The 17,795-nt window shown below is 60.2% G+C and overlaps 1 protein-coding gene and 1 long non-coding RNA gene across 4 annotated transcripts; one reads left to right on the top strand and one right to left on the bottom strand.

Moving 5' to 3' along the window:
• Positions 1-73: 73 nt before the first annotated feature.
• On the bottom strand, positions 74-13,950 carry WDR81 (WD repeat domain 81). 3 transcript variants are annotated; one of them, XM_042791670.1, is made up of 11 exons: positions 13,883-13,950; positions 8,058-11,618; positions 7,676-7,783; positions 7,364-7,554; positions 5,265-5,455; positions 4,831-4,996; positions 4,484-4,649; positions 3,476-4,174; positions 3,158-3,303; positions 2,797-2,976; positions 74-1,857 (listed from the first exon to the last, which is right to left on the bottom strand). In XM_042791670.1, the coding sequence occupies exons 2-11, from the start codon at positions 11,608-11,610 to the stop codon at positions 1,531-1,533; spliced, it is 5,727 nt and encodes a 1,908-aa protein (XP_042647604.1). In that variant the 5' UTR covers positions 11,611-11,618; positions 13,883-13,950; the 3' UTR covers positions 74-1,530. The 3 variants fall into 3 exon arrangements, with proteins under 3 accessions (XP_042647604.1, XP_042647603.1, XP_042647601.1); XM_042791669.1 differs by lacking the exon at positions 13,883-13,950 and adding an exon at positions 12,723-13,149; XM_042791667.1 differs by lacking the exon at positions 13,883-13,950 and adding an exon at positions 12,723-13,149 and having other exon boundaries at positions 8,058-11,621.
• Positions 13,951-14,415: 465 nt separating this feature from the next.
• LOC116964318 lies at positions 14,416-16,758 on the top strand. The gene is made up of 2 exons (XR_006165248.1): positions 14,416-14,545; positions 16,372-16,758. It is a non-coding gene; the product is annotated as an uncharacterized LOC116964318 (long non-coding RNA).
• Positions 16,759-17,795: the final 1,037 nt, after the last annotated feature.

Consider the following 17,795-nt stretch of genomic DNA (forward strand, 5'->3'; position numbering starts at 1 on the left):
AAAGCTGCAGCCAGCACACCCAGCCCCGCACCGCACCTGGGCCCCTCCAGCACAGAGTTTCCCCTCACACCCGTTTCTGTCGCTCTTTCAAAGAGTTTATTAGAAGTAAATATTTACATCTATTGCAAATGGTTAATAGGCAACATGGGACTGAGAGCTCCCCTCGGGTAGGGAAGGATAGCAAGGGCCAACTGCTCACCTCCCCACCCTCCCTGGAAGCGGAGGGCAGCCTTCCCAGCTGCAGGTGGCTCAGATGAACCTGCAGCTGGATGAAAGCCCTTTCCCCTCCCGGGACAACCCACAGCAGGCTCCTCCTCTGCCCAAGATAAGAGCTTCCCGCTCCCCTGATACTGGTTCTGACTAGGCTGAAGGATGGATGGGAAAAGGGCTGCAATAGAAGTGAGGCAACTGCTCCTACTGCTGGGTCAAAGAGCATTCTCCTTGCTTTTGGGGTGGGAACAGATGGTGCTGTCCCAAAGGGAAGGTCAGGAGACCATGCTGGATCATGCCTCCAGGCTCTCACCCTAAAAAGTGAGACAGGAGGGGACAAAACTGAGCACCTTTTCACTGTCCTGTCTTCCCCAGGAGTTTGACCAGCACAAAGGAGAGAATTGGAGGAGGATTTCTTAAGAAACATTGCCAGTGCATGGCGCACAGGGCATTCCTCACTCCTCAGATAATCTCAGGATGCAGTGCTGCAGGAACCAACAACAGTCCATTCCTAGCCTACTGCTCCAGAAGCCCAAATCCTCATGGAATAATCTAGTTCTGGCCTCCCTAGAGGGTCATGTTCCCATCCCAAACTGTCCCCCTGCAGCAGCCCATTCCTAAATGAACTGGTGGAGCAGATGGGGTTTGTGCCTTGGCTGACTTCCATGCCAGTCTTTGCCCTGGAGCCAGTAAGGCAGCAGAATTGCTCTAGTTAACCTCTCCTTCTCCCATACAGGCTCTTAACTCAGTTGGCAGAACCTAAAGTTAATAAGAATACATGCCCTGGGCTCTGAACAGAGACCATGGGAGGAGATGCCCAGCACCATGCAGCTCCAAAGGCAGCGGTTCCCAGGCCCAGCTTATGCTATCCTAGTAGGATTGTTCAGTGGCTCAGGAGTGGAAGTGAAGGGTAAGTGCAGATGGCAGTAGCTATACTCTTGTGTTCTTGTCAAGAGGCGCCTCTTACCCCTTAACTGACGGGGGGAGGATACCTGTGGTCCATGTTACTCTGGAGGGCAGCTCACAGTCCCCTGGGAATCAGGCACACGTGGTAGGGAAAGCTCCAGGACTCTCTGCAGGGGTGACAGTGACCTACCACGCCCAGTATTTCTCCCAGCAGCAGTGGAGGTTTCTCAGTTATGGCTTTTTTCTTTTTAAAGATAGATAAAGAGGTTAGAGATGCTTTACCGAGTGCTCACTAACAAGTACACCTTCCCCCTGCATCCTCTGTTCAGAAACATCTAGCTCTGCCTCCTCCACAAGCGACACTGCCGGCTTTCAGCTCTACCAACCAGCCACAAGCTCCTGGGCCGGGGGTCGCTACGCCAGGAGCCGTATGACGCCGTTGTCCGAGCCCAGCAGGAGATGGCATTTCGTGGGCAGCACTGCCAGGCTGGTCAGTGTACCCCGAAAATTCTCCGAGCTCAGCTTGGTCGTGCTGATGGGCAGGGCTGAGGACTCCAGCATGGAGTAGACGCCAATCTTGTTGGCCACAGTGCCGGTGACCACTTCGTTGCCGTAGAGGTCAAATGCGTGGATGGGTTCAGACGCAGATTTGTAGTGGTGCAAAGGTTTCTGCTCCAGTTCCTTCCAGACAGTCAGGGAATGATCCGAAGAGGAGCTGATTAGCACATTGCCCTCTGCAGCCTGCAGGAGAGGAAAGGCCAGTGAACCAACACTGCTGCAGTAAAAACTCCCAATCTCACCCTGCAAATGAGATTAGCAGGTAGCTGCCAATAATCTGACAGCCCCAGTGCAATCCCTTGGGACAGTGCCAAACATTTCCAAGCAACTGATGGCACCGAGCAGTATTAACAAGGCATGCTGGTGGACAATGGAAGCTGCAGGACTCTCTGGTAGCTGGCAACCTCCTCTAGCACTATGCTCCAAAAGAAGGGCTGTATCTCTTCTCAACAACATCCTGATACTCAGCACAACAAATTTATCATCTGTTACTACTGCAGTGGGTAAAGAGATTATCATGCAGTCTCCCTCTCCATTAAAACCACCTGCCAGATTATTTTCCTTCTCAGGAAAAGGAATCAGGAGGCTCTCTCACGGTAGAAAACACTGCTGAGGGTAGGAGAAGCCTGGAGCTGCTTATTAGCAGAGCTAGTGAGAAGGTAAACAACCCACACTGCTGAACTTTGTTTAACCTGCATTTGGGTCGAGGACACTGAAGCCCGAGCGCTGCTCCCTGAGGGTGGGTAAATATGGACAAGAGTTATTCATTAGAGCGATGCTCTCCCAGGGGGACTGAGAGCCCTGTGGAGAAAGCAACACATTAGTTTCTTCACGGGAGACGTGTCTCACCCCTGTCCCTGCTGCAGACCTGCCTGGCAGGGACTGACACCTGGGAGGGCTGAGCTCTGGTCAGCACAGGCTGGACCAAGAACAGCCGCCCACAGCACTGACCATGGGGCAGGAGAGCTCAGGGACACAGCAAAGGGGTGGAGAAACGCCCAGAGGATGGAGCAGACAAGCCCTGCCAAGCAGCATGTGCCAGAAGGATGCGCCACGCAACCTCAGGGGATCGGTGAAGCCCACAAAGCAGCCCCCCACCTCAATCCCAGCTGGACCTCTCACCTTGATCTGCAGGATGTCTCCCTCATGGGCAGGCCACCCTCGCATGATGAGTCCTGTCCTGGTGTCCAGCAGCACAATGAAACCAGAGGAGAAGCCAGCCACGACGCTGCGCCCGTTAGGACTGACAGCCAAGCAGCGGATGAGCCCAGCACTCACCCCACTGGCCAGGCGAAACTCGTGCTGCAAGAGAGGGAGAGTCCAGCCACTGCGGGGCCAAAGATCTAGGAGATCCAGGCATTTAGGGGACAAGGCCCAGCTGGCTTTCATGGAGACATCACAGCTGGCTCCCCGGGCCAGCCATGATCACATCATTAAGCGCACGGATGGAGGAGGGTGGCTTGCAGAGCACCAGGCTCCCTACCTGTAGTCCTGGCTTCCTGTGATCGATGAACCGCAGCACAGAGTCTGCGCTGGCCACGGAGATGCTGTGATAGGGAGGTGGCATGGTGGTCACAGCTGTGATGGGGACTTTGCTGTCTAATTCATCAAAAGTCCGAAGAAGTTTGCCTGTAAAAACATGACGGAGAAGTTACAGCAGTAGACGTGCTGAGAAGGTACACAGCAAACCTCCAGTGCTGCGCTGGTTTTTAACGGGAGCCATCAAACCTCAGTATGGCCCCTCTGTCTTTAAGGACTGGATCAGTTCACTCCAGCCAGCCCTCACCCTTTCCCTTCTTACCTGTGAACTGGTCCCAGATGTGTACAGTCCCATCACAGCTCACCACGTGCTGCGATGCCTCCAGCTGGCTCACGTAGAAAACTGACTTCTTGTGCTCGGCGTAGGTGAAGCGCGGTGGCACCTCACTGGTGCCATCCCCGTAGTTGTACAAGGGCCACAGGCGGACAGTTTTGTCCTTGCTGCCACTCAGAAAGAAGTCCTCGCTGCTGAGCGGTGCCACGCACTTGATGGCCCCCGAGTGCCCTGAGAAACTCTGCAGCTTGATCTGGTGGAAGTGGAAGCGCGGGTCGTGTTGGCTCACCCCGATCTCGTACTGCCAGTAAGCCAGCCAGTTCCCGCACAGCATGTGGGTGCTGCGAGGCAGGTCGTGCTTCAGGGCATCCTCCTCGCTGGATGAGCTGGGAATAAAGCTGTCAGTGCCAGCACTGAGGCGAAGTAAGCCAAGACACTCACGCTGTGTGTCCACAGGGACCTGGATGCGGTTCCCTACCAGCACGCTCCCAAAAGTACCAGAGTGACTGTCCTCGTGGTGGCTGGAGAAGGGCTCGGTCCCTCGTGAATCTTGGTCTGAGCCCAGCGCACTCGGTGTTTGTTCCAGGCTAACGACCTGCAGGCTCTTGGGGTTCACGTTCTCCAGGTAGAGGCTGGCCAGCTTCTCAACCAGCGAGTGGTTGGGCACAACCAGCCGGATGACATCACCTGACGAGAGAGAACGTGGCTTCAAGGGAAGGAATTCCCCCATCATCACCCCCCACCATCAACAACAGAACAAGGGTCAGCACAGGGCTGTGAACAGAGCGCCCCTCACAAGCCAGCCACACGCTGCTCCTAGCCAAAGCAGCCTGAAGCCTGGTGGGCTCCCAACCCAACAATCAGACCAAGCCACAGTGGTGAAGCTGTGGGTTTCCCCCCAGCAGCCCTAAGCCCTCTGACTTCTCCTGAATTCAGGTCCAGCACATCTGCACGGAGCTCTCCCACAAATCCTAGGAGATGGTGGCCAAGCCGTACCTAGCAAGCAAGAGAAGGGGATGTAGGTGATGTAGGCCATCTCAGGGTTAAACACCTTCTGTAACTCCAGCAGCACAGATGGATCCAGGGCCAGAAGCTTCCCATCCGAAAGGGGAACCTCCATCACCGGCTCCTCACAGCTGCTCAGCGACTCCACTGTCAACCCCTAGACAAGGGAAAACAGGAAGGTACCAAAGATCAGATGCTCTCACCACATAATTAATTACACAAACACAGCCTGGGCTGGATGCTGACGACACCAATACTGGTGTGTGCGGGTTTGCCCACCACAGTCCTGCAGCTGGGCACTGGGGGGATGGCAGGAGGACCTCTCCCACACCACTGACCTGGTCTTGCAGCTCCTGCAGCAGTGAGAATGCTCCAAAGAAGTTTCTCACCGTGTCACTCAAATGCTGCTGCACCATCTCCTGCCCAATCCGCAGGCAGATCAAGGCAATTAGGCTGATTGTCTTAACACACAGGACAATACGGGCCTGAGCACCACTGGGGAAACTGAAGAGGACATCCATTACCAGCTTGCCCTCCACCTATCCCTTTTTTCCCCTCTGCTTCATGCTTCCCGCCTTGTCTGTGTTAGCAGGTAGTCTTGAGCAGCCCAAGTTCTACGTGCACGCTGGGTACCACGGCAAGGACGTGCACACCAGGGCAGGAGCAGCCCCACAACCCCAGGAGCATTAAGGCCCTCGAAGAACCATTTCCAAATCCCCAATTTTGAGTTGTGCCCACCCTGGCTGAAGGCACGGCAGACTGCAGCGCTTACCCGACGGCCGGCGAGGTAAGGAAGCCCAGCACTGGGAGCAGCACCTCCTGGCTGATCTTGGGGAGGATATCCATCAGCGTGGTGTCCGAGAGACACACCACGATCTTCTGAGTCAGCGTCACAGCAGCCAGGAGCCCTGCCTCCTTCCGACTGTTCAGCCGGCCACCACCGGACCCGCCGCTGGGTGCAACCTGCAAAAGGAGTCCTTCAGTGCCCGGGCCACCATCTCCCCAACAGGACACATCAAGGGTGATCCCAGGATCACCCAAGCTCAGCCTCAAAACCCAGCACAGCAGTGCGGGTCACAGCCCCTGGAAGAAGAACCTGAGCACCGAGTCCCAACAGCAACTCCTGTTTTGCACCGAAGGGATGAGCCTGAAGACTGACAGACAGATGTTGGCACAAGAGACGAGCCTGGAGAGAACGGGACGCGACGCCCCCAAGCTCGCAGGCATCCTCTGGAAGGCATCTCCCTGCAGGATGGTCCCACAGCTGGGAAACTCAGAGGGGAGAGAGTCAACCCCAGACTCGCCCAGACCATCATCAGCCTGGACACCCCAGAGCATCGTTTGCCAGCACAGGAAGAGGGGAAACCTATTACATACACGTGACTTAAAGCAAGAATCAGTGTCTTCATGCCGTGCCATGTTGAGCCTGAATGCACAGACTGCAGAGGAATGAACCGTCCTTGCATGAAATATCCAAGCACAAATTATGGGCAAACCTGCTGCTGACTTCTAGAAATCCAGCTGCTAATAATTTCACGAGGCAGAAGAGCACATCTTTTCTTGCTGACAACGTACCGGTGCTGATTACAGCAATGCCAAAGAGCTAACAACATCAGCAGCAACGGTAAAAAATTCCTTTCTAGATCGTCCTATTTCCTAACTCCTAGACAAATCAAACACCCAAGAAGAGTGAGCCAGTAACAAAAACCACAGACAATTCCCAGTTTCCGCTATATTTCTTGTACACCTGCCATCTTCCAGCTCATCAGAGAGTCTCTTCCTCTCGCAAAATACCGACTCTGCCAAATCCTGCAAGAAGGATTGACTTTGTCCTATTTGTGACCCACAAGCTTCATCGCTTTAGTATCAGATTGCCAAATGCTGTTCACAGGGGTATTAATCCCCCCAGCACCCCCAAGCAATAAGTTTAGTAAAGCAAAGCAGAACAGCTGGAACTATGATTGCAACTGGGTGGAGAATGATTTTGCTGAAAAATGGGATTTTTTCCCCTGAAAAGTCTCCCCTTCAACACTGGAAAAACTGACAATGCCTTTTTGTTTTCTTTAAATGAACAGCTGTGGCCTCTTTTCCTCTACGTTTAAATTATCAAAAAGCTATTGAAGTTTTCCATTTAAACAAGAATCCATAACCAAAGTGTTTAGAAAGGGAGCAATATGAAAAATAAGCCTGTTTAAAACATTCGAAAACCTTTCTTTTAAAGACAAATTGTTTTTTCAACCAGCTGCATTACACACATTTTCTTCTTGCTATTCAGCTATGAAATTTCAAGCTGAAAAGTTCGTAAGTCTTGCCAGTATTTTTTATACAGTTGAAAAACCTTTAGCCTCTCGCCAGCTCATCCCCTATCTACCCATACAGACCTCCAGAAACACTTGCTCCAGCGAACCCAGAGCTGCCCAAGCTGCTCTGCCTGCCCGTTATCACAATCCCACCCTTGCACCAGCTCTCGCCCAGCAAAGCAAACAAAAACCTTTTTCTCTGGCTTCATGCGTGCCAGCAATGGGTCTGACAGGGAAAGCCCCCGGCTGAAATGGGGAAGGAGGATGCAGATCCACGGTGGCCGAGGCTTGCTGAAGAGCAAAGCTCACGTACGCCGCCGCACGCTTGGCTGGGAGCGATCCGGCGCTTACGGCAGGGGGTGAAAATGCCTCTTCTGGCTGCACCAGCACAGCCCTTCTCGGCCAACGCAGCCGGAGCACACACTGGGCCAGACAGAGCTCGACCGAGCACAAATTTTGATGCAGGAGGCTGCTGGTGAAGCTGGACTGTTTTCTGTGCATCCTCCTGCTGTGCCTGGACACAGCTCTCGCCCCCAACACGCGCGAGAGGAGGAGAAAAGGCAATACTAACCAGGTAGCTGATGTAGGGCAGGTACTGGTAGGTGAGGACAGGCTCTCCGTACAGGTACGCCACGTGCACGAGACAGGCCAGAACTGGCTCGGACACCTGATCTCCCAGCACTGGCCGTTTTTGGTAGATATTTCCTGTACTCAGGGGACTGTTCTCATCGTTGCTTGGTACAAACTGCTGCCTGGTAGGGCCTGCCCAGAGACAACATCATGAGCTGAAGCAGCAGGCTACACCCAAGCCACCAGGCACCCAGCAGACTGTTTCGGGGCACAGCCCACCCCGGGACCCTGGGGTCCGAGGAGCCGACATTACCGACGTAGCAGGACGTGAGCAGACGGAGCAGGTTCCTGGCGATGAAGCGGGACGTGACGGTAGGGCCCAGCTTGGCTGAGAGCCACCTCACCATCTTACAGGCTGTGTCTGCAAAACAAAAACAGTCGCAAGGACAGAGCCCGGCGCAGCACAGATTAGCTATCAGCCAGCTCCTGCCCAGACCCTGCCCGCCCCGCAGGCAGCTCCCTGGGTCTCACATCCACATGCTTCAGTGGAGACCTGGCCTTTTACACTGGTTTCATCGCTGTCCCCAAGCTGGGGCCAAAGACGCCCCCAAATCTGGACCCATTTCTTCCCATTCACTGCTTTACTGGGTGTTTGCCACACACAGCAGAAAGGCTCAACGCTAGCAGGGTCTTACCCAGGAGTATTGTCTGCTCTTTGTCATCGGAGTGATCCGGCAGCTCCTCTCCCTCTCCATCCTCTGGCTCGCTGTTGTCATCAGCCAGGGTGACATCCACAGAGGCACCAGCATCCGCGGCCACCGTCAGCTCTGCATCAACCGCAGCATCATCATGCTCCTCTTCATCATGCTCCTCTTCCTCCTCCTCCGAGTCCTCGCTCTGTTTCAGGTCCTGGCTGCTGTCCATCGACTTCAAGCTGCTCTTGTCCTTCTGGGAGTCCCCGTCCGCAGGTCTGTCCTCTCCCAGGGACACCTCGCTGGCGCTGCTCTTGTCGCTCAGCCGCCCAAGGCTGAGTGATTCCTGCTCCTGAGGCTGCAGGGACTCCCCGACATAGAGGCCACTCTGGAAGTCCTCGCTCTCGGGCAGGTACGCTTGGTCATGGAAGCTGACACCAGAGGTGTAGTCAAGGAGGTCGAGTGCAGCAGAGCCGTGCTCCACATCCATTTTGATCTCCTCCCCAAACACGCATGACACCGGGCTTTCCCCTCCACTCTCATCATCTTCAGCCGTGCCGAGGAGGGATTTGCTCTCCTCCCGTGAGCTCTCGATGCCAACAAGAATCTGCAGGATGTGGGGCAGCAGGTTCAGGAGGAAGGACTGCAGCCCCAGGCGCACTATCAACTGGGCTACAAAGCAGTCTGTGTAGAGGTAGAACCTGCCGTGGCGGTAGCAGGGGGTCTCATATGCTCCAATCAATGGCTTGAGCAAGTATTTATTGGCGTTCTTCGGACCCAGGGACTTAGCTATAGGTTCAAAGAGATACCACGCTGCATAGACAGCAGTGTTCTCCTCTGACATCAGAGACAATATGAAGGGCAGAAGTATCTCCAAGCCTTCAGGAGTGATTTCAGAAAGGATCCCCTCCACTTGCTGCCACAGCTGGAAAACAAGTTCCCGGCCCTGCCCTTCATCCTCTATCTTCTCTGCCTGATAGGTGAAAATGAATTTGTGCAGGGCTGGGAAGTAGGTGGGGAAAGGGACAATAGAGCTGAAGGGACTGAGGAGCTGTGTGGGACAGGGTGGGGGGAGGCCCTGGGAGATGGGTTTGTATTCAAACAACCGCACCGAGCCCTTGCCCAGCCTGGTCTTCAGAAGCTTCTCCACCGGCACGTTCAGCTGCAGCAGGACGTGCAGCACGTGCTGGAGTGGGGCTGGGATCTCCTTGGGATGGTAGCGACACAGATTACGCACCATCAGGAACCGCTCCAGCAGGGATGCGTCAGGCTTGGAAGGACGAATCCTTGGTGCAAATATAATCTCAGCTACCAGAATGCCCAAAGCTTGCATGTCCCGCTGGAAGAGGTCCGAGAGACCCAGGGGTGGCTCCTCCCACGGCTGCTCCATTAGTTGCATCTCACTGCTTAAGCCTTTAACCAAGAAATTGTCCAATTTCTCCAGTTCTTCCAGGGCCTGGAGCGGATTGAAGCCTTCAGGAAGTGTGATCTTCATGTCAACCTGATCCACAGCACCTGCCTTGCTCCGACGGAGAGGTCGGACACCTGAGGTTTTGCCTTCCGTGGTATAAGCAGGGAGGGCGGAGGGCTGTGCTGAAGGCACAGTGGCACAGGGCTGATCAGCAGCTCTACTAGTAGCAGATATCGAATCCAGGGCTTCTGTGCCTTGCTCTAAATCATCCTCACCAGCGATGGGTTTCTCCCCAGACCAGGTGGTTTCACTGGGAGTAGCCTCCAGGACCAGCCCATTAACCACATCCGTCACCTGGCCTTGGATATCCTCCAAAAACACAGTCTCCCGGATGTTCTGGAGAAGAGGCCGGGCAATGGCTGGAGCTTCAGCGGGCGTGTAGGCAGGTCCCACCATGCGCCTGGGATGCGGCTGGTCAAAAAGCTGCACAACCCCGTAAGTCGTCAAATGCGTGTGGTTGTCTACCAGATGGAGGCAGACGTTCTTCTCCTTGACAGCATCCTTCCCCAGCAGCTTGTACCCAAAAGTGAGATCAATCCAGTGGTGGAGGTCCTGAGAGACTTCCCGGCTCTCAAGCAGCATGCGGTGGACTTCGATGAACTCCTCGTAGGAACTACACCAAGACGGCACGTCCAGGTCAGGCATGTCCGGATGGATGGATCGGAAGATGGAGGGGTCAGTATAAAACTCTGGGATGCACTCATCCGGGGTCCAGCTCTGCATGCGCTCCATGCTGGCTGGATACTCATTGGGCTCCCACTGGGACCTGACGTGGCAGCACAGCACTGCCTTGGGTGTCCTCCGAGCCGTGTACACGTAGTAGGTGATATCCGAAAGGACATCGGAGATGTGATGGGGGACATGGAGCTGCTCCCCACTCGACCCACCAGCAACAAACGCCTGCTTGGTCATCTCATAGGTGAAGTCCAGCTGCTTGTCCCCCTTGTTGAGTCGGAACTTGGATTTCCTTAGGTCCCTAAACTTGCCGTTTTTGGTAGTGAAGTCCACCACCCATGGAAGAACCGGGTGATAATTGGGGTCTCCCATTCTCCTCCCAGCCAAACTGTTTAGACGCATAAGGTAGTCAAAGTTGCTGACCTGCCCATGTACCCACTGTAACACCAGGTCCCGAAGGTCCTTCTGGCAGGTGGTGCACCTCGCCTCCTGCCCTCGCACGCCAGCGCTGCTTTGCTCACTCGTTCGTCCCAGGCCAGCCTCCAGATCCGCTTCCTCCTTCTTTGGTCCCTCGTACTCTGTGAAGTTCACGCGGAGCCGGCTGCACAGCTTCTCATCTACAGCCACATCCCGAAGGGAAAAGGCACCGCAAGCCAGACCCGCCTGGTGACAAGCCCTCATGGCCTGCAGCACGTGGAAGAGGAGGAAGAGGATTTTGGCGTGGCTGTTGGTGAGCTTGGCCGGGCTGAAAGTCACGATGTCGTGCAAACAGTACTGCACATAAGGGTAAATGACGTACAGCATGCTGGCCGACTCGAGCAGAGCTTCAGCCTGCAGCACGTTGGGGCAGGAGGGCACCCCTTTGGTGGCTGCCATGCTCTCCTTGGCGGGGGAAGCACCGGGCACGCTCTTGCCCACCTGAAGGACGGGGCAACCATAAGCCTTCTGGAGGGCAACCCGCAGCGCATCCAGGGCCGGCACGGTGGGCGGCGTGTCAGCGTGCCAGTACGGCCGCACGTAGAGGCAGTGAGCCCGGCCCCACAGGTTTCGGTAATTTTGGGAAGCGACGCTCTGCATGAAGCCGTGCAGGGTGTCCGGGCTGCCATTACGTTGATCAGAAACGGGGGGCTGCACCCGCAGGGGGTACGCCAGCCGGTCCTTCCGCAGCCCGTGGATCTCCACCCGGGTCCAGCCCGCAGGCAGCTTCTGCACGGAGTGCTGCAGGAACGTCCTCACCTCCACGTCGCTCAGCCCCTCCGGTCGCGGGCACAGCCCGGGCAGCACCCGGCGCTCTTTGAGGCTCGCCAGCCATTTTACCGGGACGAAAGCGGTAACGTGGGTCCTCTCGGCGGCCAGCTGCCGACGGTCGATGTTCAGGTCCTTCTCCACGCTCTGGAGGAAGCCATCCATATTGGATTCTGCTGGAAGAAAGACGGCCCAAGGAGGCTGTGAGCGAGCGGGGGAGTGCGGCACCGTCCCTGCCCTCCCCACGGGATCTCCGGCTCCCCCGCCGAGCAGGCGCCACGCAGCAAGTCTCACTTCCCCATAGCCACCCCGGTGAAAAAAAGCTGGTTTTAGGAGCTTGGTCAAAAGATGTTGTAGCTGAGGGGGAGGGGGGGGGGGGGGAGGGTTGAGAAGGGACCAGCCCTGGCTGGGGGGAACAGGATGGGACCTCCGCAACCATAGAGGGGGACACGGTGGGACCCCCACAGCCCCAGGGCCAGGGAGGGCAACATGATGGGACCAGTGTGGGGACACAATGGGACCTGCACAGCTCAAGTGCTGGGGAGGGGGACGCGATGGGACCTCTGCAGGCCCAGGGCCAGTGCGGGGGTCACAATGGCCCCTCCACAGCCAAGGAGGGGGACAAGACGGCACATCTGCAGGTGGCGGGGGGACACGAAGTGATCTCCACAGCCCCTGTGCTGGGGAAGGGGACACAACGGGACCTCTGCAGCACCAAGGCTGGGAAGGGGGTACAGGATGAGACCTCCACAGTTCTGGGGTTGGTGGGGGTGGGACACAACGGGACCTCTGCAGCTGGGGAGGGGGACAAAACAGGACCTCCACAGCCCCAAGGGCTGGTGTGGGAGACACGATGGCAGCTCCGCGGCTGGTGAGGGGTACAGGATGGGTCCTCTGCAGCCCAAGCGCTGGGGAAGGGGACAGGACGGGACCTTTGCAATCCCAGGGCCGGGGAGTGGGGGGGACATGATGGCACCTCCGCAGCACGGGGGCACAGCCAGCCCCCGGGGGGGGTGACCTCAGAGGATGCCCAGCAAGGAGGACGTCCCCCGCACCGAGCCAGAGGCCGCGACCGGAGAAGCAGCCGCCGGCCCCGGGCCCCGCCGGGGCCTCGTTACCGGAGGATGGAGGCGGGGGGGGGGGGGGGGGGGGGGGGGGAGAAGAGCAGAGCTGGGCTGAGCCCCCCCCCAGGCCCGAGACTCGTCCCGGGGGTCCTAACCCCCTTGGGGTGGGGGGGGTGTGGAGGGGTCCCTCACCGCCCCGTGGCTCCGCGTTACCTGGCGGCGGCGGGCTCAGCCGCGGCGGGCGGCGGCGGGGGCCCCGGCCATGTTGGTCAGGTGACGGCGGTCACATGCGGCCGCCGCACCGCCATGTGCCCGGGGTGGGGGGAAGGGGGGGGGCGGAACGGGACACACACGCCGCCGAGCCCCGGTCCCCCCCGGGGGCTGCGGGGGCGGGGGGGCCTGGCTCGGGGCGGGGGGGGGGGGGGGGGGGGGCGGTTGCGCAAGGCCGGGGCGCGGCGCCTATACATGGGCAGGCGGCGGGGCATGACGCGGCAGCACGGCCGCCACGGCTGGCTGAGGTCACCGTGACGTCAAAGGCGCTCCGGGCTGTCAGCTGGAGTCGGGCGAGCCGCGCTGACGAGGCAGCCGGCCTTAAAGGGGGTCCCCGCGGCGGGCGGCGGCTGGTGGACCCCACCGGGAGCAGGTGAGTGCCCGGGGGGAGCCGGCGCAGGGGAGCGGGGACAAACCACCCCCCCCGCCGCCCTGGGGCCCTCCCGCCCGCCTCTCCGCAGGCTGCGGGGCCGGGGCGGAGCGGCCGGGCACTGCTCGACCCCGGTCCTTGTGAGCCAAGCCGGGTCCTGCAGCCGCTGCCCGGGCGACTCCCGGTCTGCTCCCTCCGGGTGCGGCGTTGCCGGCGGAGGAAGCTGCCCGGGCACCCTCCAGCGACCGGACCCCGCGCGGCCCCTTTAAGGACGCCGGGGGCTCCCGCCGGGTAGCGCCGCATGTCGCGGCGGCGGCAGCGCGTGGGAGTCACGTGGGCGGGACGTGGAGGCTGCCCATTGGCCCCCCGCCCCCTACCCGCTGCAATCAGCTGTTTCTGGGGCGAAGGGCAGGAAACGTCCTTAAAGAGGCGCCAGAGCCGCCGCCCCTCCCACCGGCCCGGGCCGGCCCGCAGCACCCAGCCGGGCCCGGGGCGGGTGTGGGAGCGCCCCGGCTGCCCAAGGGCCAGCGGGCCAGGCCCTGCCTTGCCGGTCCGGGCCGCCTCTGCCCTCCGCTGCCCGCGCAAAGGGCGCGGCCCCTTTAAAGAAGTTGTCCAGTCATCGCGCGGCGCTGCCAAGTCATCGGGGTCAGCCGAGTTCCCGCGGCCCCACCCCCCGCGCCCGCCGATTGGTGGCGCGGGACGAGCGCTCACTTCTGATTGGCCGCCGACTTACAGCAACTTCTCGGAATCGGGGCAGTCACCGGCCCCGGCGCTGACAGGGCTCGGGCGGCGCCGCCCGGGGCGGGGAGGGGGGCGGCCAGGACGGCCGCGCGCCAGCGCCGCGCCCCGCCTGGGGCCCGCCGGGGGGGGCCAGGCCCTTTAAGAGCCGCCCTCTCCCCCCCGCGCCGCCTCCTTCACCCTCTTGAAAATGCCAACTCACAGCACGCAGAGCATGCCGGGATCGCCGCGCCGCACTACACCTCCCGGCATGCCCCGCTTCGGGGCGGGGCCAGCCGTTTCCTAAGCAACCACCGGTTGGCCGGGAGGGAGCCGAGAGCACCCCTGTCGGGGTGGGCGGGGCAGAGCATTGGCTTTGCTTCTCCATTGGCTGAGCGTCGGGCCGTTCTGGGTCGCCATTGGCGGGAGCGAGTGGCAATCGCGGCGGGGGCGGGAGCGGCGGGGGCGGGGCGTGTGCCGCCCGTGCCGGGTGCTGATTGGTCGGGGGTGGGGCCGGTGGGTGGCTGCGTCATGACTCCGCCAGCTGATCCGAGACTGGAGCCGGCGCGCGCGGCGGTGGGGGGAGGCGGCGGCACCGGGGCCGGGCCGGGCCGGGCCGGGCCGGGCCGGGCCGGGCCGGGCCGTGGCGACGGCGATAGCGCTGGGCCGCGCCGCGCAGGTGGGTCCGGCGGGGCCGCGCGGGGGGCGGTGGTGAAGGGCAGCCGAGCCCCGTGCCGGGGGCTCGGCCGCTGAACCGGGGGGTCGAGGGGCCCGGCAGCCCCGCCGCTCCCCCCGTAGTCCCTCCACCGGGGAAGGTCACCTTTCACCCGGGGCAGGGTGGTGGGGGAGGGCTCGTCTCGGCGCGACGCGACCTTCCTGGGGTTCCTCGGGCACAGCCTGGGCCGGGCGGCTTCGCCCCCGGTGGCGGCGGGGCGGGGTGAAGGGGGGGTGGGGGTTGGGACCGGGGCGCGGTCCCCGCTCCGGGGGGTCCCGGTGGGGCGGGCGGGGCCGCAGCCGGGGCCGCCCCGCGACGGGCGGTGGCCGCCCCGGGGGTGACCTTCACTCCGGGACGGTGCTGGGCAGACTTTGACCCGAGGCCGCTCCCCGCCGTGGGCACGGACCGGAGCATCCCGGGCAGTGGAGGGGGTGGGAGGTCAGCGGGGTGTCCCCGGGGGGAGCGAAGGGACCGGCTTTACCGTGGAGCAGCGGGGGGGGAGCTGTCTTCGTTAGAGGGTGAGGGAGACTTGGTTTGACCAAGAGAGGATTGGGGGTGTGGGGGGGTGACCCGGTGAAACCGTGAGGGGGGGCACGAGCTGGGGGCACAGTGGGTTTTATTACTGGGGCGAGTTCCCACCGGGACCCTTCCCAGTGCTGGTGGGGTCTGTCGGCGCTGAGAAGGGATGGGGGAGAGCCCTGATACCGGCAGGGCCCCTCCCGGTACCGGCAGGGCCCCCAGTGCTGGCGGGACCGGTGGCTCAGCGACGGGTGCTGATTCACGGGCCGGCGGGGGTGGAGCAGGGCCGGGACCAGCTCGCTGGAATCCGGACCAGATGTACCCGGCATGCCAGGAATGCTCGGCATCCCCGCCGGGCCCCGCTGCCGTTGCGCCCCGGCCACCGGCCCCGCACCGTGAGCCTCCCCACAGCCCCCCTGCCGTGACACTCACCGGGACTCCGGCCTTCCCCTGCTGCCTGCTAAGGCCTGGGGCCACCCGGGATCCCCAGTGCCTTTGGGGAGACGCTGGTGGGAGGATGCTGCGGGGAAGCCGCCGTCGTGGCCGGCTTGGGGGGTGTCCCAGGGCCTTCTGGCCCCCCCCCCCCCCAGCAGAGTCAGCCGCCTGGGGTTTTCCCACAGCTTAATCCCTGTAGCCAAAACACTGGGTGGTGTGGGAAAGGGGTTTTTCCTGGGTGGAGGAGTAAGCAGCTGGGTCCTACACTGGGCCCCCCGGGTTGGCGTCCTCATTCTCTGACAAAATGACACAGAAAAAGGCTGCGTTCCCCAAAATTCCTCTGGCGGTGGCTTGGCAGCAGCCGCCTGACAAAGTGTCTTCCCTGGCAGGCAGTGGCTGGCCTCCAGCCAGCGCGGATGCCCGAGGTGAGCAGCTGGGGAATGCCGTAACCCCCACCTGCGGTAGCCTCCCTGCCGTGGCCACCAGTCCCTGCCAGAGCAGGTTGCCTTATCTCTTATTTTCTGGCAGAAACAGCCTTGAATTCCCTGCCCGTTGCGCGTGGTTTAGGGCTGTCTGCAAGTGCCAGAGCTGATGCACCACCTGCTTCGGGAGAGGGGAGGGATGGGAAGAGTCGAGGTCAGAGCTGCTTCTGGATCCCTTGTGACCAGAGGCTGATCCTGCGGGATCTCAGCCTCCAGGAACTTCCCAGGGTGGATCAGGGCTTAGTGCTGGGGTGGGGGAGAGTGACAGCTCTCCTGCCTGGGGTGGCTGCTGTGGGTGATGTCTCAGCTCAGCGTGGTTTGATCCTGGCTCTGATGTGTGTGTTCTCTTCCCAGGTGCTGCCTCGCCGCCCTGCTCCTGGCTAACCAGCAGCAGTTCTTCAGTGGCAAGCTTTATGTCCTTCTCTAGTAGCTAAAGCTGCCAGTTGAAGAACTGTTGAATGTAGCCACTCTCTTCTCGTTACCGGGACCTTGGATGTCAGCTGGACCTGTGCCCCAAGTGACTGGGACAAGCCAGTCTGCAGCCTCCTGTGGATTTGAGGGCTGAGGATGAGCCCGACCAGGATGAAGAAGCCTCCAGACAGAGCCTTGGCTGGGGGATTGCCAAGCAGCCCCGCCAGTAGGGCTCTCAAGCAGGGTTTCCCACACCAGTGGGGTGGCACTGAGCTGCCAGATGACTAGAGAAAACCAAAAGAGGCATTAAACTTTCTGTTTTGCTCAACAGTTCAGTTTTAGGAAGTTTGTTGCCTGTGGGGTGCCTGGATCTGCCTGGTGGGAGGATGGTGAGGGCTGTGGACCCCATGGGGTGCTGGGGTGGGGTGTAGAACCAGTTCTCAGTCCCTGGCTGATGCTGCATCAGGGTCGACAGCTGGAGAGTGGGTTGTTCGGGTCCCCTTGGTTTGTCCTGAGCAAGAGAGGTGACCCAAGTCTGGGTGTAGCTCTCCGGACTGACCTGCTCCTGAGCTCAGGAGCAGAATTAATCCTGCAACACAGCAGGCAGTGGGATGAAGCCAGAGGAGTGGGCTGGCTCCACACCCACGCCGCCCTGGTGCGGGTTGGGGCTGGGCTGCTGGGAGTGGGTGACTCAGGGCCGAGTCATGCACGGCCCCAGACGTCTGTTCCGGGAACCACCATCCCAGACCTGGCAGCCCTGTCTGCTACCAGCCCTGGGGCAGCACCAGGATTCCAGGTATTTGGAGCCAGCAGCACAGAGAAAGGCCTGGGTGAACCTTGCTGGGCTCCTCTGTGGTCCAGACTCTGCCTCACTGGTGGATGGAAGCAGAAGACTGTCCTCAAGGGGACTTGAAAGCTGCTCTCGAGGGCTGGAGACCCCCCTCCCTCACACTGGGTGAGAGGGGAGCTGTATCGCTCTCCTGTGGCTCAGTGCGGGGTGAAATGTCTCTGTGTGGACCCAGCAAGGGTCCGTGGGAGCCTCTGTACCCCCAGAGGTGCCTCTCCCACTGGATTGCTGGGACCACCACCTCCCCGGGTGCCTGGGGAGCAGCGTCTGGGTGCTGCTGCTCAGAGCTGGCCAGAAAGAGCACGACTCATCCCAGCTCTGAGGGTGGGCAGGGAGGAATGGCCCTGTGCTGAAATAAGTCTGCACAGTCTCAGCTCAATCTGCCTGTCCAGGCTCCAGCTGCCCCAGGCAGGGCTGCTACTAAATTTTGGCAACCAGCGATATGCAGAAAGTGGCCTGGTGTCTGTTAAGTGGTAGAAGAGAAGTAAATCTGTTGTCCTGGGGTCCTTCCTTCTTATAT

This window comes from Tyto alba, unplaced genomic scaffold (genome assembly GCF_018691265.1).
Source record: "Tyto alba isolate M040663 unplaced genomic scaffold, T.alba_DEE_v4.0 Super-Scaffold_19, whole genome shotgun sequence".
NCBI lineage: Eukaryota > Metazoa > Chordata > Aves > Strigiformes > Tytonidae > Tyto > Tyto alba.